Source organism: Dromaius novaehollandiae, chromosome 7, assembly GCF_036370855.1.
Source record: "Dromaius novaehollandiae isolate bDroNov1 chromosome 7, bDroNov1.hap1, whole genome shotgun sequence".
In the NCBI taxonomy this organism is placed as follows: domain Eukaryota; kingdom Metazoa; phylum Chordata; class Aves; order Casuariiformes; family Dromaiidae; genus Dromaius; species Dromaius novaehollandiae.
Window position 1 is genome coordinate 22,831,651 of NC_088104.1, and position 15,139 is coordinate 22,846,789.

The 15,139-nt window shown below is 41.9% G+C and overlaps 1 protein-coding gene across 5 annotated transcripts in view; it reads right to left on the bottom strand.

The window, feature by feature from the left end:
- The window catches only part of ABCB11 (ATP binding cassette subfamily B member 11), a 76,266-nt gene that overhangs the window by 10,392 nt on the left and 50,735 nt on the right, over positions 1-15,139 (bottom strand). For 4 of the 5 annotated variants that reach the window (XM_064514887.1, XM_064514886.1, XM_026093867.2 and 1 more), the window contains exons 16-22: positions 14,933-15,103; positions 13,367-13,568; positions 12,559-12,637; positions 11,467-11,602; positions 9,740-9,904; positions 2,146-2,250; positions 1,887-2,048 (exon numbers count right to left, since the gene is read on the bottom strand). In XM_064514887.1, coding sequence (XP_064370957.1) covers positions 1,887-2,048; positions 2,146-2,250; positions 9,740-9,904; positions 11,467-11,602; positions 12,559-12,637; positions 13,367-13,568; positions 14,933-15,103 — 1,020 coding nt within the window. The remainder of the gene's footprint in view (positions 1-1,886; positions 2,049-2,145; positions 2,251-9,739; positions 9,905-11,466; positions 11,603-12,558; positions 12,638-13,366; positions 13,569-14,932; positions 15,104-15,139) is intronic. The other variant, XM_026093836.2, reaches the window with a different exon arrangement.

Sequence of the window (15,139 nt, forward strand, 5' to 3'; positions counted from 1 at the left end):
CCCTACCAAACTTTCCAAGGAGAACTGAAAAAAGTTGTTCCTAATGATACTAGCAAAGATAATCTAACTATTTAAATGAGTTCCCTTGGTTCCTTGAGGAATTCCTTCTGAGTACTTTGTTTAGCTCATACATTTATCTACTTTGATGTAAAAAATGAACAAAGCCCTTCTGCAGCTTAACTATTAACACGACAAAGTCTCAGCTGTGCTAAAATCAGTAAGAAACATCAGTGAGAAATGTTGAATTAAAGTCGCTGCCTGTTAGGGATAAACTTTAAATATGCTTTTGACATTGTTTTTATTGTCACTCATTCATCTTTACCTCATGTACTTCAAGAGCACTATTCTTTGTAACAAATTTGATTTATTCACTCAGAAGTTCAGTAAACAGCAGCACTAAATAGGAACTAAGCTGCTGTGAATTAGAAAAAATACACATTTTGTATTCTCAATCATTTTCAGTCAAATTCACATGCAGGATTTGAAATTCCAGCACAAAATGCTCATCATCCACTTCCCCTCTGAACCGGAGGCAAGGTGCCCCTGGACCGCCTTCGGCCTGCCCACGGCAGCGGGGGGTCCCCGGGCATACGGAGGCCAGCGCAAGGAGCAGCCCTAGGGCCGGCTCACACTGTATGGGTCCTGCAGCTGTCAAAGCCCAAGCGCCCACCTCGTACTCCAAGCGCAGCTGAAGACATTTGCAAATTCCGGGCGCTTGCCTGCGCCTTCTCCCCTTCAGCTCCCTCTGCAATTGCAGCAGCTAGCTGCGCGCTGGCTCAGGCTGCGGAAGGCGGAGGATGCGCTGCTCAAACAGCCCTTCCTTCCTCCGGGGCTGTGGGCTGAACGGCCGTGCCTCATTGCGCCACATTTGCTTAGAACAAAGATTTCCCCTGGGGACTCTTCTACTGCTCAGACAGTGTTTATGAGTTTATTTCAATTAAAAAGTGCTCTGTGTCTGCAAGGGCTGTAAGAAGAGCTTTGCAGCTGGTTTCTCAGATTCTTTGGAAACAGCTGATGACAGGACCTTTGGGAACTTCTCTCATTTTTCTTTTAAATTCTTAAAACCTCTAGAATTAATAATTAAAAAAACCCCTCACTATCACCAGTGAAGCTGAAGCAGGACAGTTATTAGTAACAAAGAAATCTGTATATTTCTTTCTTTGTTTCTAGAAAATTACTTGTGTTGGAGCCAAGTAAAATGGCATCTTGACTCACTTTTACCAATGCCTCAATGCAAATAAGTAACATGTTTATAACCCAGTATAATTTAACCTTCATCTACTAAGGAACACACCAGATGGGGTTAGTGGTTCACCTTCCCAGACAGTAAGTCACACTAACTATACGGATCTCTGGCTGATGCACTATGCGGTAGTGTAAATTGTTTTAATGTGGACTGTCAGTTTAAATCAAAACTATCACACACAACAAGCACAATATCATCCTGAAAACTTGAAAACATGATTAGTGATGAATGAAACTGAACACTAGTCTGACATGTTTTTGAAATAAATATTAAGCATTGTTCCAAAAAGCTAATAAATGCATTTTCAGAAAAGAAACCCCAAAAACTTTGCACTGAATGCTCCTCCTGGTTCCACTGCTGGTTCATACTTATTTTATTAATTTTTATGTTCTTGTTGTGGTAATATAGGCACAAATAATGGGGAGTAAATTGTGATACTATTTTTGCTTTTACGTAAATACACTGAAAATAATTCCAAGCTGACAGTTTGTGACAAACGGAAGTAACTTGATTGACTGACAAAGGCTGGATCTATCCTGACATTGCTGCTTGCACACTAGTCAATTTTGGGGACAATGTGCCAAAATAGGCCTTCAATCAGTGCTTATAGTAAATCAATCCTTAGTATACCATGTCTTACCCCTTGGACCTGTGATGCATCTGTTGCAAGTCTTGTAGTCAAAGCACCAGCGCTGTTCCTCTGGTCATCAAACCAACCGATCTCTTGTCCTAGCATAGCCTGGAAACCAATTTTCCTTAGCCGTCTTGTAAGCAGCTCCCCAGACTTGGCAAAAGTGTATCCCTGGAGTGCATAAGAATAAATACAATTATTGTTCAGAAAGGTATACACACAGAGAAAAAGAGATGAGAAACAAAATTTACCCACATCAGACTATTACCTGTAGAAATTGCGTCAGAAATGATACAATGCCAACTAAGACAAACAGCAAGCAGACACCATTGACCTGTCTTCTTTGTTCTTCTTCATCAAGAATGGAGAACGTCTTTGAAAAAAAATGGGTGGCATAGTATTAGAAGCGTGTGAACAGGGGAAATAGAACTTACAAGTTAGGCCAACGTCTACAAAGGGACATGACAGAATTTGGTTCCATGCACTTAACTTGTGCGTGGCATTTCCAGGAATTCACAAACTCCAAAGTTCTTCAGACAGTTATTGCGGTGGTAGTTTCCCAAGAGCATGATTCGCAACAGGCGGTGGGATGGACAGGAGGAAATACAGGCCAACAAATGGGAAGCACCAAAGAAAAGACTATCTGAAATCCCGCCTCTCTCCCAGTCATTGCCCCTAAGTGTAGCCTGCAAAGAGGCATCAGGGCGAGGTTGGGACTCCCGTTCTGCAACACCGTTCTGGCCTGCAGTGTTTAAGTCACTGCTTTGGACACGCACACCCCAGGCTCACCCCAGATTTTCCTAAACTAAGTTTGGGCACAACATAATGCTTTTCACTCCTGTTAAAGAACAGGTTTATTATACTTGGTGTCTGCACATACTACTATTACTTGCTGCCCATGCCTAGGTATAGTTAATCAACCATCCCTCCATTGTAAACAAGATCCAGTTTGATAACCAGAGAACAGCAATAAAACAAATAGCATAGAGAGGAAGCAACAGTGCAGCAGCTCCCTTAACTCCTTTCTAATCTATGACAATTGCTACCTCATTAGACCACACAGAACCAAGTACTTGTACATGAATACACCATAGGACGATCCCCTCACACAGCTCTAACTGATGCTGTTTTAATTGCTGTAGGCAGGCTTCACTGTGCTCTGCTGAAGGAGTGTGGAGACAAGCTATTCACTTCCTGCTGGGTACTTGAGAAAAAGCATCATTAGTGTTTAAAGTAGAGCCACCCTCCCCCCAGTCTTCATGGCATTTTTCTTTTATCGCTCATTCTTTATATCTGATCTTTTTCACCAACTGGCAGTGTTATTGGCTGATAACGAAGTAATCGTCCAAATCTAAGTAGCCATCCTTTAGCAATCACTTCCACTCACGGCATTTGAAATGTAGGTTGGTTAACCTACCGGAAATTGTTAAACTTCTCTTACTACTCACAGGTATAAGCCACAGCTCATGTCTGTACTCCTCCACTAATCTGTTCTCTTTAAGGTGTTGTTAAAAATAACTTGAGCATTTGACCTTTACTTAGATCAAAATAATCCTAAATTCCTTCAGGTAAGTATCTGACAATAGAAAGAGAAGATGGGATTTTCCTTACAGCTGCTATATATAAAAATTCCACAAAAATAAACTTAAGTCCTAGTCTTAAAAGGTCAACCCAAGTTCCTTACAGTTCAAAGTTATCTATATATTAAGGTAATTGGGAGGAATTAGAGCATGAATTTGAGAAAGAGAAATATCTATTCTCTACTGGGAATTCTACTTCAAAGTACTTCAAAGCATTATCAACTTTGTTCATCAGTACCCTGGCAACAAAATAAATCCTGCAAACTCCAAAATGATAATATTGAAACAGCACTTAGTGTTTCAAGCTAAGGTCTGCTCCAAATCCACGATCAATGAAAAGGCATATGACTTTTCAGATTAAGCTTCTCTGTTTAAAGAAAATTACCCATATGTTTTGATGCAAATCTCTTATTTTAATCCATCATAACAAGAAGATAACATATAATGGTCTGCTGCTGTTCCTAACCCCTTAATGAAATCCATTGCACCTGAAGTAATTCACATTTGATCCTGAACTGAACTGGCTATGAGCAGCTTTCATCTTTGTAACTTATGTAAATAGAGGAAGATAAACTTTTTTGTTTTGTTTTTTTTGTAGGAAGCATTCCAGCTAAATACTTGGACTGAATGAGACACAAGAAGGTGAACTCAGTGTCATGAGACTGTGTGCTACAAGGATTCTGTATCTGAGAACTGCTGGAATGACATTTTCTCTATCATCATGGTACACAATATCTGAACATGAATGGGAAAAAGCATGTCATAGTAATGATCATGTCATGCACACAGCTAGCCTAAAACATAACCATGGGAATAACTATTCATCATGCACTAGATGTTAATTACAGTACTATGGTACTCCTTCATATGAAGAAACATCAGCAAAATCCCTGCTGAAGTGAATAGAAATTTTAATGAATAAGGCTAATAAACAACATGATAAACACTCTGTGTGATGGATCATAGTAAATACAAAGCTGTGAACTGGGATGAAAAACACTTTACTTGCCAGAGGTGCTGATGGCTTTTTGCAAGCGATTTGTGCGTTCTCTCTGCATAGCTGGAAGGACCCCATATATTCATTGAACTCAACATTCTTTTTTCCCCACTGTAAAATTTCCTCTCTAATTAAATACAGAAATACCAAATAAATACCAGACCGAACACTGAAGAGAGAGGTAAAGATAAACAAAGGAAGACACCTGTCCTAGGACCCTAGAGTGAGTCCCAGTAAGTATTTATGCTTGTTACGAATAGACTTGAGTTCATTGCTTCTGCATGGCTACATACTAGGTGAGATTAAGTAGGCGTCTTCATTTCAAGAAAGTAAAAGGCAGCACTATTCCTGGTTTTAGGAAGGTTGGAACGGGGGTGCTCATGAAAGAGGAGGGTGCAATGAATCTTCCCTTTAATATTCTGCCTGCATCACCCACATTCAAAGTGCCTCCATTGCGTTTTGCTATGCAAGAAAGATGCTGTGAAAGGCCCCCCCAGTGGCCAGGCTCTGTGTTGCTCCTAGACAAAGGCTGGGAGAACTCCAGCATCTGTGAGACACCCAGGAGATTTCTGGTGAAGCCAGTTATCAGTCAGTCTGGGACTCTTATTGCAAGCCGTAGATTCAGGAAAGCATCCCAGCTCAAGACAAGCAATGGGATGAAGTACATGCTTACACCCACTCTAAACAGAGGGCAAGAGTGCTTTGTTGGATTAGGACCACAGTGCTGGTCTCATCACTGTCCTAAAGAAGCAAAAGTAGCTAACATTGGTTGGGAAGAGATCTCTATATGGCAAACAGAGGACCTTCTCCCCTGAAAATCTGTCCTGTAAAACTTAACTAGCTGGTTCTGTGGTCATCCTAACATGCTCAGCTATACTGCTGAACTATGATCTTGATCATAACCAATAACATTGGCTACATTAGCATGTAGCATGGGCAATAGCATCACACCAATAAAAAGAAAGAGCTGATGCTATATAATCCAGATTATACAAATTTCAGCAGTTTTACTTTGGATGGTCTTTAATCTGGGGTCATGGTCTACATTACCATTAGTGGTTGGAGCACATCTTCCAGTTCAGTTTCACTGGAAAAAGATTCATTTCCTGTGCTCTGAGACTACTCCACAATGGGAACCAAAATAGAGTAAGAAGGAACAACTGAGAATTTTTTTCCCAAAGATGCACTTGTGATCTGAACTAAATCACTAAGACAACATACCCCATATATTGTCCAGTACTTCATTCACTTTTGGGGTCTAATCTCCAAGAACCTTGAAGCCAGATTTTGCTAAACTTTTTTCATTCCATAGCTGTGGGTTTCCCCCCCCCCCCACTTCCTTAACCGTATTACTCCCAGAGCACAAGCCCACACATCTCTCACTACATCACTGAAGATATTCAAACAACACTTGGAAGGCAGATGCATGTTCCATCTGCCTGCCTTGGCACCAGGCAGAACAAAAATTCCTTAAAGTTACGGATAATAAAACACAGATGTTGAATTTTGCTCATGTTTCTTGTGGCCTAGTTTTACTTTGCAAACTGTCTTCTCTCATAGACCCAGACCTTCAAGGGGAATTCTTCCTTGGCAATGAAGGCATTCAACATCTTACAGGATGACTTCAGGTCCAGAACTTTCAATGTTTGGCAAACCTAACTCTCAAAGGGGATCAAAGGTTAGAGCCATTACAGAATAGACAGAGCAGTGCCTCATCTGCTATCTAGTGAAAGCCATAGTCATTAGCTTGAGGTCTAGTCACCCAAAAAGTGTTCAGAAATGGTAGAGGTAAAGGCTAAAAGGCCAAGCACATTGTCCGGGGGCCAAAAAGTGGATCAACAGGGACTGGAGTGTCTCTGGATCTGCCCATACCTGGATTTTAGATAGCAAACATCAAGTTGCAAGTAAATGTGATTCATAGTCCTGAATAACTTTCTAGAGAGAAATATCTAGCCCTTTATTTAAAGCAAAACAAACTCAAAAAAACATCAACAGCATGAGGTCAATCTTTTCTTTAACAGATTGCAGGCACTGCTACTAGGAACACTTTCTCAGCCCTTTTCTAACCTAATCTCAGATGCTACATCATGCATTCATTCCTGCCTGCCTGAAAGGACTTGAAGCTCTGCTTTGCAGAAGACTGCCTACCTTTTATGCTCTGCATTCTTTGCACACCTACATACCTAACCTGACCTAAACAATTAAGTGGGGACCACAACACAAGTTTTACACTGCCTCAAGTGGTACCCAAACTGCAAAACTATAGTGTCATTCTCAATTTCTTCCTAGTGTATATGTCATTAGTTTACCCAATAAAAAACAGATTCAACAGAGAGTAGAGGAAACCCTACTGATTCTTGGAAATTCGGATACTACCCTAGGCATTAGTTAGAGTAGTGCTGAATCTCTCCAGGCAGCCCTCCAGTCTCTCACTAACTTGGCCAATGTTTTCACCAAAAGCTGCTTTGCAAAATGGGGAAGCATCCCCTTTGGCAGGCTTTTGAAGGAAAACCAGTCACAGCTGACCTCTTGAAAAAATTCAAGTAATGCTGGTGATTTTGATGGTAACACATCCTTCAATGAACACCAAGGCTTAAAACACATTCCTATCTCCTGTTTGTCTTCCAGGCTTGTTGATGCAGGTCTACTTTCTGCTGGCAGCTGTGAATCCTGTTACAATGGTCTACCTGTCCCAAGGCATTTTGTTGAGAGCAGGCAGCAGAACTGCATGTTCCAATAGTTCAATAAACAAAGAGTTCAGTAGTTTTTGGATCTGATCCAAAACCTTCTCAAAGGCCTGGCCAAGTTTGTAGAATAAAGTCTGGTAGGGAGGGAGCTCTGCACATCTCCCTCCTTGCTGTACCTGGGTGTGAGGTACATCTTGCCACATCTGAAATAAACAGCGTATGCACATACTGAAACCCACTCCCAACAGGTCCTGGAAAGTGACTGAGAGGGAGAATGAAGCACACATGACAAACACTAATGATTCTACCCCCTTAAGGAAACCGAATGATACTGTGATGACAGTGATTTAAGTAACTATACCGAACAACTGCTTATAGGTCATTTAAACCCATCAGGTTAGAGCCCTAGAAGGAAGAAGGGTCCAAGAGAGCTGGTTAATATTCAAGCATCACTTCCTCCAAACTCAAGATCGGTGCATCCCCATGAGTAAGATGTCAAGCAAAGGGGGCAGGAGACCTGCATGGATGAGCAAGGAGCTCTTGGCAAAACTCAAACAGAAATGAAGTACACATAATGTGGAAAAAGGGACAGGCCACTTGGGAGGAATATAGGAACACTGTCAGAGTATGCAGGGATGTGACGAGGAAGGCCAGGGCTCATTTGGAATTAAATTTGGCAAGGGATGTCAAGGACAACAAGAAGGGCTTCTTCAAATACATCAGCAGCAAAAGGAAGACTAGGGAAAATGTGGGCCCGCTGCTGAATGAGGTGGTGCCTGGTGTCAAAGTAAGAGTTACTGAATGCCTTCTTTGCTTCAGTCTTTACTGCTAAGGCCTGTGCTCAGGAATCCCAGACCCTGCAGACAAAAGAGAAAGTCTGGAGAAAGGAAGACTTTCCCTGGGTCAAGGAGGATTGGGTTAGAGATCATTTAGGCAAACCTGACACCCACAAATCCATGGGCCCCAATGGGATGCAGCCATGAGTGCTGAGGGAGCTGGCAGATGTTATTGCTAGGCCACTCTCCACCATCTCTGAAAGGTCATGGAGAACAGGAGAGGTGCCTGAGTACTGGAAGAAAGCCAATGTCACTCCAGTCTTCAAAAAGGGCAAGGAGGAGGACCCAGGCAACTACAGGCCAGTCAGTCTCACCTCCATCCCTGGAAAGGTGATGGAATGGCTCATCCTGGATGTCATCTCTAAGCACATGGAGGAAAAGAAGATGATCAGGAGTAGTCAGCATGGATTCACCAAGGGGAACTCATGCTTGAGCAATCCGATAGCCTTCTATGATGGAATGACTGGCTGGGTAGATGAGGGGAAAGCAGTGGATGTTGTCTACCTTGACTTTAGCAAGGCTTTCCATACTGTCTCCCAGAACATCCTCATAGGCAAGCTCAGGAAGTGCAGGCGAGATGAGTGGACAGTGAGGTAGATTGAGAACTGGCCAAATGGCAGAGCTCAAAGTTGCGATCAACGGTGTAGAGTCTAGTTGGAGGCCTGTAGCTAGCGGTGTCCCCCAGCAGCCAATACTGGGTCCAGTCTTGTTCAACTTACTCATCAGTGACCTGGATGAAGGGACAGAGTGCACCCTCAGCAAGTTTGCTGATGATACCAAACTGGGAGGAGTGGCTGATACCCCAGAGGGCTGTGCTGCCATTCAGAGGGACCTCAACAGGCTGGAGAAATGGGCAGAGAGGAACCTCATGAAGTTCAACGAAGGCAAGTGCAGGGTCCTGCACCTAGGGAGGAATAATCTCATGCACCAGTACAGGTTGGGGCTGACCTGCTGGAAAGTAGCTCTGTGGAGAAGGACCTGGGAGTCCTGGTGGACAACAAGTTGACCATGAGCCAGCAGTGTGCCCTTGAGGCCAAGAAGGCCAATGGTATCCTGGGTTGCCTTAGGAAAAGCGTTGCCAGCAGGTCGAGGGAGGTGATTCTCCCCTCTACTCAGCCCTGGTGAGGCTGCATCTGGAGTGCTGTGTCCAGTGCTGGGCTCCCTAGTGCAAGAGAGACATGGAACTACTGGAGCAAGTCCAGCAAAGGGCTACAAAGCTGATTAGGGGACTGGAGCATCTTTCATATGAGGAAAGGCTGAGAGAGCTGGGCCTGTTCAGCCTGGAGAAGAGAAGATTGAGAGGGGAATCTTATCAATGTATACAGATATCTTAAGGAAAGGTGTCAAGGGGATGAGGCCAGACTATTTTCAGTGGTGCTCAGCAACAGGACAAGAGGCAACAGGCACAAACGGAAACACAGGAAGTTCCAGCTGAACATGAGGAAAAACTTCTTTCCTGTGAGGGTGACAGAGCACTGGAACAGGTTGCCCAGAGAGGTTGTGGAGTCTCCTTCTCTGGAGATACTCAAAACCTGCCTGGATGCGATCCTGGGCAATGTCCTCTAGGTGACCCTGCTTGAGCAGGGGGTTGGTCTTGATGATCTCCAGAGATCCCTTCCAACTTCAACCATTCTGTGATTCTGTGATTTACTAGACAAGGTTAAAAGACTTATGCGAAACCTACCAAGTTCTTCCTCACAGGACCCTTTGCTCCCCTTTGCTTAAAAGCAAAAATACACTTTAAAATATAAGTATAACATACCCCAAGAATCTGACTGAATAACAAAGCATAGAGTGGACTGACTGCTCCATTCACGGCTGCTCCCAGAGATCCAAGCACCATGTATGGCCATTCTGAAGCATTGTATTTCAAAATCCTGGCAAATGGTACAGGCTTGACATCATCTTCATCCACACCAACAGATTCCTAAAAAATAGGTTGCATTTATGGAAGAAGAAAGGAAAAAAAAAAGAGGCATTTTCCAAATGATGTTTTCCCTTTGTCAGTGAGATAAAATAACGAACATAGGTACTCTGTTAAATGGCTGCCTCTAGTATCAAAACAGGTAGTCTGGCTTTGTACAGGAAGGAACCATGATGGGTCTTGCCTGCTGTTTTGAACTCTTTTGTAGGATTAGGGAGTCACAAGAGTGTTACGTAAATCATTACCTCTATTGTCCCTGCAGAAAAAGAGAGAAAGTTATAGCTTGTGTGGCTCTACTGAGTCCAAATGAAGGGGTTAATTATGACCTGCGTAAGACTTTCAGCTACCAAAACTCAGGCTGTTCCCTTTCTGCTGCTTCCAGATGAGGTGCAACGCAATACCCACTACCAAAATTTAAACTCCTTTCTCACAAGGGGACTTTCTACATCACTCACGGCATGCTTAAGTATTATTTTAAAACAGTGTGGGTGAAGGCACTGATCAGACTTTGCATCAAATAGGCACTAAGTATAATTAGAACAAAGAAGACCTGAGAGTGATATCTAGAGCCAAGCTTTATACATGCTAATTACGCCTCCCTTACGTGAAGCATCCTCAGACTATGTGCACGATTCCCATAACTACTTCCAGTAAGTGCAGACTATTCATCATCAAATTATAACTTACCCTGCAGTTTGATTTTGAGCAGAATTTTTGTAACACACAGTGTGCTGAGCCCTGTTCATCTCCCTCAGTTCATATAGCTTGAAATGCCCAGACAAGAAAGATCCTGTGAACACCAGCTGCTGGAAATGTGCAAGGATAAAGGGATGGAAATATTTTGCTTTTTCTTTTCCTTCTGAAAGGAAAATAGTGCCATAGTGACAGCCCTAAAGCCTTCTATTTATCCACAGAATAGGCTGAGCAAGAGCAGTGACTTCTGACAGCTACTTTCTGCACTGAATATCTATAGCCTTGCATATTGGTGCAGGTAGCTTTGTAAGCACTTTAGAAATCATTCCACTGTGCATACTCCTAAAGAATTGGTCCTATTGGCCCTGCATCATTTTAAGGCATGCTGTCTTTATTTTCTATATTGCTTGATTGCAGAAGGACACTGATACAAAGTCTGTTGAAATCAGTGAAGGGACTCTGGCTCAGGTTGCCGTAATGCTCTCTTTACTCATACCTCTCCAGATGATTTTGAGAGAGTGAAGTGAATTTACTCTTTACTGAACAAGAAGTGGTATCATTTCTATCACTCAGTGGCTATTACATTTCACAGACTGAACATCTTCATCTACAACATACACCAATCTATCAACAGCTCACGGTCTGCTAGAAATTTTATATGGATGAGTAAGCATAACAGCCATCAAAACACTGCCTAGAGCTTACACAGAAGATACGACCCAAAGCAGTGGGTTGGTACAGAAAAAGATCGATCCAAGAAGACATGCCAACAACTCCTGTAACAGAAGAACTTATCTGCAGATTATCAGTATCAAGTAATATAAAAAATGCCTTGTTTGTTTACAATTTAATAATAAACTATTATACCTGACCTTATTTGCAGGTCCATCATCTTCTCCGTAAGAAGACATAAGATACACAGACTGTGAATGGTCTCCTGCAAAGGATAATGGAGGGTCAGGGACCACATTAGAGAGCTGAGATCTGGAGCGCTGCCGAAGTGAAGCTCTATGAGAAAAGACAGAAACAGTCTGTTTTCCACAGCTCAGAAACAGTACTTGCTTTCAAGGCAGGTGCAGTTTTAATAAGATATGAAATCAAGACTCACTGAACCACAGGAATCTCACTGACTTTTTCTTTCTTTTGCCATCTTCTTTCAGCTTGACAAGAAGAATATATCCCACAATAAAAACTGTGAGATATTTTCTTATTTTCATAATTACACCCCACCCTCACCACTCAGATGTTGTCTTATATGCACCCTGTAATGCTTATTTGTTGAGCAAATTCGTGGTGCATCCTACACACAGGCTTATTTGCACATGCTCTTAAGATACCAAGTCAGTTCACCATTATCACTACAAAGTAGTTTAGTCCAGTAAAACAGGATGCTGAAGCAGTCCACCTATCCCCCAAAAACCAGAACAATATAAACTGGGTGCCACATATTCGCTCACGTATGCCTGACATGGGCTTGCCTGAAAGAAATAAATGTCTAGTTACAAGACAGACTGGCTTGTAAAATGCTTTATCTTTCATGAAGTTGAAGCCATAATAAAAATGTCCTCATATGTTAGCATTGATTTCTCAATTTAAAAGCAAGCAATTTTTCAAATGTCTAGAGTAAAAGTGCATGAGGTGATATAAATGCATGGCTATATGGTAGGAATATTAAAAATGGAACATAAACACAGCAGACCAGAATTAAAGAGAAAGTATTGTGCCTAGAAAGGGAGTAGGATTAAGAGTATTTCTATTTATCCATGGGTCTTCAATCAGCAGCATATCACCCAAGCTCTTCCTTTCCAAGTGAATTGTGTCTTAGTAAATGCTTACAGCCGTTTGACTTTCTTTGCCACACCATACAGAGCAGTATATAATTAGTACTATTGGTATATTTGGAAAAAGTACAGAGATCTGGAAATATATTGAGATTTACAGTCATCTTCATTTTTAAGACTTACCGCAGGCTGGCCTGATAGCTTCCTCTGCTAAATGACTGGACTTTCTCAAGATTTGGCTCAAGGAAGTTATTTTCTGCTGCTGTAAAATATAGTATATAAAGCTCTTCAGTTTGTGCTAAAATTACAACCTGAGTCCCTTGCTGATCTGCAAAAAAATTAAGTGTCTCCACATCATAGCTGGAATACTTTGTAGAAAGCAAGGGACAAAATACAAACTTGTTACTCCACCTACATATACCACAGGTTTTATATTAGTTCGCATTTGACATGATGAAGTTAGGTAAATTGAATATTAACCCAAGTACCATCTTATTTGGAGTGTGACTGCTGAAGGTTGTTTCCCTATTTTAGCAATTGGCCTCATCTTTTAGGATAATCAAATCCAAGGCATGATGCTTCACAACAATACAAGTCATCCTATCAAGCTTCTATTTCCAGAAGCTTGGATTCAAATGTGCCTCTAGCAAAACAAATAAGGTGGTTTCAGCATACTCTGTAATTTGCCTGCAGATCAAATGCAGCACAGCTGGATTGTTGGCACTAATCAGAGATACAAAATGCCAGGGTATTGCAGGTCAGGATTAATGTTTCAGGGCAGATCTATATGAGAAAGGTGCATATGCACTAAAAGCACTTTGGCTAGGGCTCTCGGTGTTTTACTTTTAAGGATGCTAAAATTTAGCCTTTCCATACCCTAGCCACCCAACGGGTGCGGGGTATGGAAAACAACTAGCTCCCAATAAAAAAAAAATCTCCATTCTGTGGAATTTTACACAATTTTATAAAAGAAAACAAGACACTTACTTACTTTGCATTGGTATTCCAGCAAGTGCCCTGTCTCCTTTGCTTTGTAAGGTCACCAGCATGAAGTAAACCCCTTTCCTCTTCAGGAGTTCCTCATGAGTTCCCCTCTCCACAGCCCTTCCATGCTCAAACCCAATGATGACATCGGCGGCTTTGATGGTGGACAGGCGGTGAGCTATTGAGACCACCGTGCGGCCAAGGTGAGCCTGACAGAGAACAACAGCCACGTTGCCAGGACAGCAAACGGAAGCGCTTGGAACCAATGCAACGTAACCTAAAGTTGGTCATATCAACAGGAGTCTTTCAAGTGGTTTCAGGTGACTTTGAATTATCTCCATCTATAGCCCACATTGTCCGTGTATTCTCCACACTGAAAGAGGCAGACATCTTCGAGTTCTTTCGCTAGTGCTCTAAACTGTCTGGAAGCAAGCTGGTTCCAGTACGGAAGCTGTGAAACTGCATTGCTGTGGCACTAAAAAGTGTTTTAACTTGGACTCAGCACTGTGCTAATGCCTCCAGACAACTTGTTCTCTCCAACTGGGTGAACAGATGGAGAAAACACGCAGCTACCTGAAACCGTGTTCATAGACAGGAAGCAACAGAATCACATGTCAAGAACTGGAGCTTATTTGCAGTGAATGTTTTTCTCTACTCTTTGCAGAGAAACCCAAGCATCTGCAAACTATAGAATGGTTATCTACACATAAATGGTCATTTAAGTATTAATTTTCTGGGACCAGAGAAGAAGGGTTATTTCTGAATGAAACTCACGTGTTCCAAATTCATTGCCTTCGCAAGGTCATTCTTGGATTCATTGAATTAATTCAGAAAAAAACCAAGATTATAGGTGACACCTCTGTACAGACTGTAGATTCTTCAAACTTCTGACTTGGTTATTGTCTATGTGTAGAGTTACTAATGACATTCATTGCTACGAATGGCATTCATTTTACCAAAATTTACACAAGACATCATTCAGGCTAAGCTCCCTTTATATTAAATCCATTTATCTAAATAGGCACTTTTGGTCTGACTTATTTTATATATTTACTGTAGGATTAGATGAATCCCACCTGGGATTCTATCAGTTGCATTGATCAAATCTCTGCTGGTTAAAAAGGGGGCTTTGCATAGCTGTCCTGGGGGTAGGCATCTACCTTGCAGGCCTTTACTTTTAATTGGAAAAATCCTACAAATGATATGGATAGAATTGTCAAAATCTTGACAGTTCTGAGCATCTTATTACCTACTGATGCCAAAACCCTCCCTAAGGGGTTTGCTGTGGGACTCAGAACACGTGGACCAGATCACAATTCACACAGAACAAGATGGAGGGCAGTGAATACCCAGAGATGAGCACTATCTCTGAAGAAAGTGAATTATAGGTTCTTGTTAATGTTCCAATAAGAAAGAAATATTTCCAGGCAATACCAAGGTTCTATTTGTGCATATAAAACAGTTAAGCAAAGCTTCTAAATGCTTTGCTACAATTCAGCAGCATCCTCTACACAGTGCCTTACAAACTTATTTCTACCCTTTTAAATCTGAGTTATGCTATACTATAGCAAACCTTATGAAGTGCTTCTTGAACAGTAGCTTCACTTTCATTATCAAGTGCTGAGGTAGCCATATCCAGTAGCAGGATTTTAGGGTTTCGCACAAGAGCTCGAGCAATAGCTATCCTCTGCTTTTGACCTCCACTCATCTGGCTTCCACCCTCTCCAACATGAGTGTCAAATTGCTGGGTGAGGGAAAAAAAAAGAAAATGAAACACATA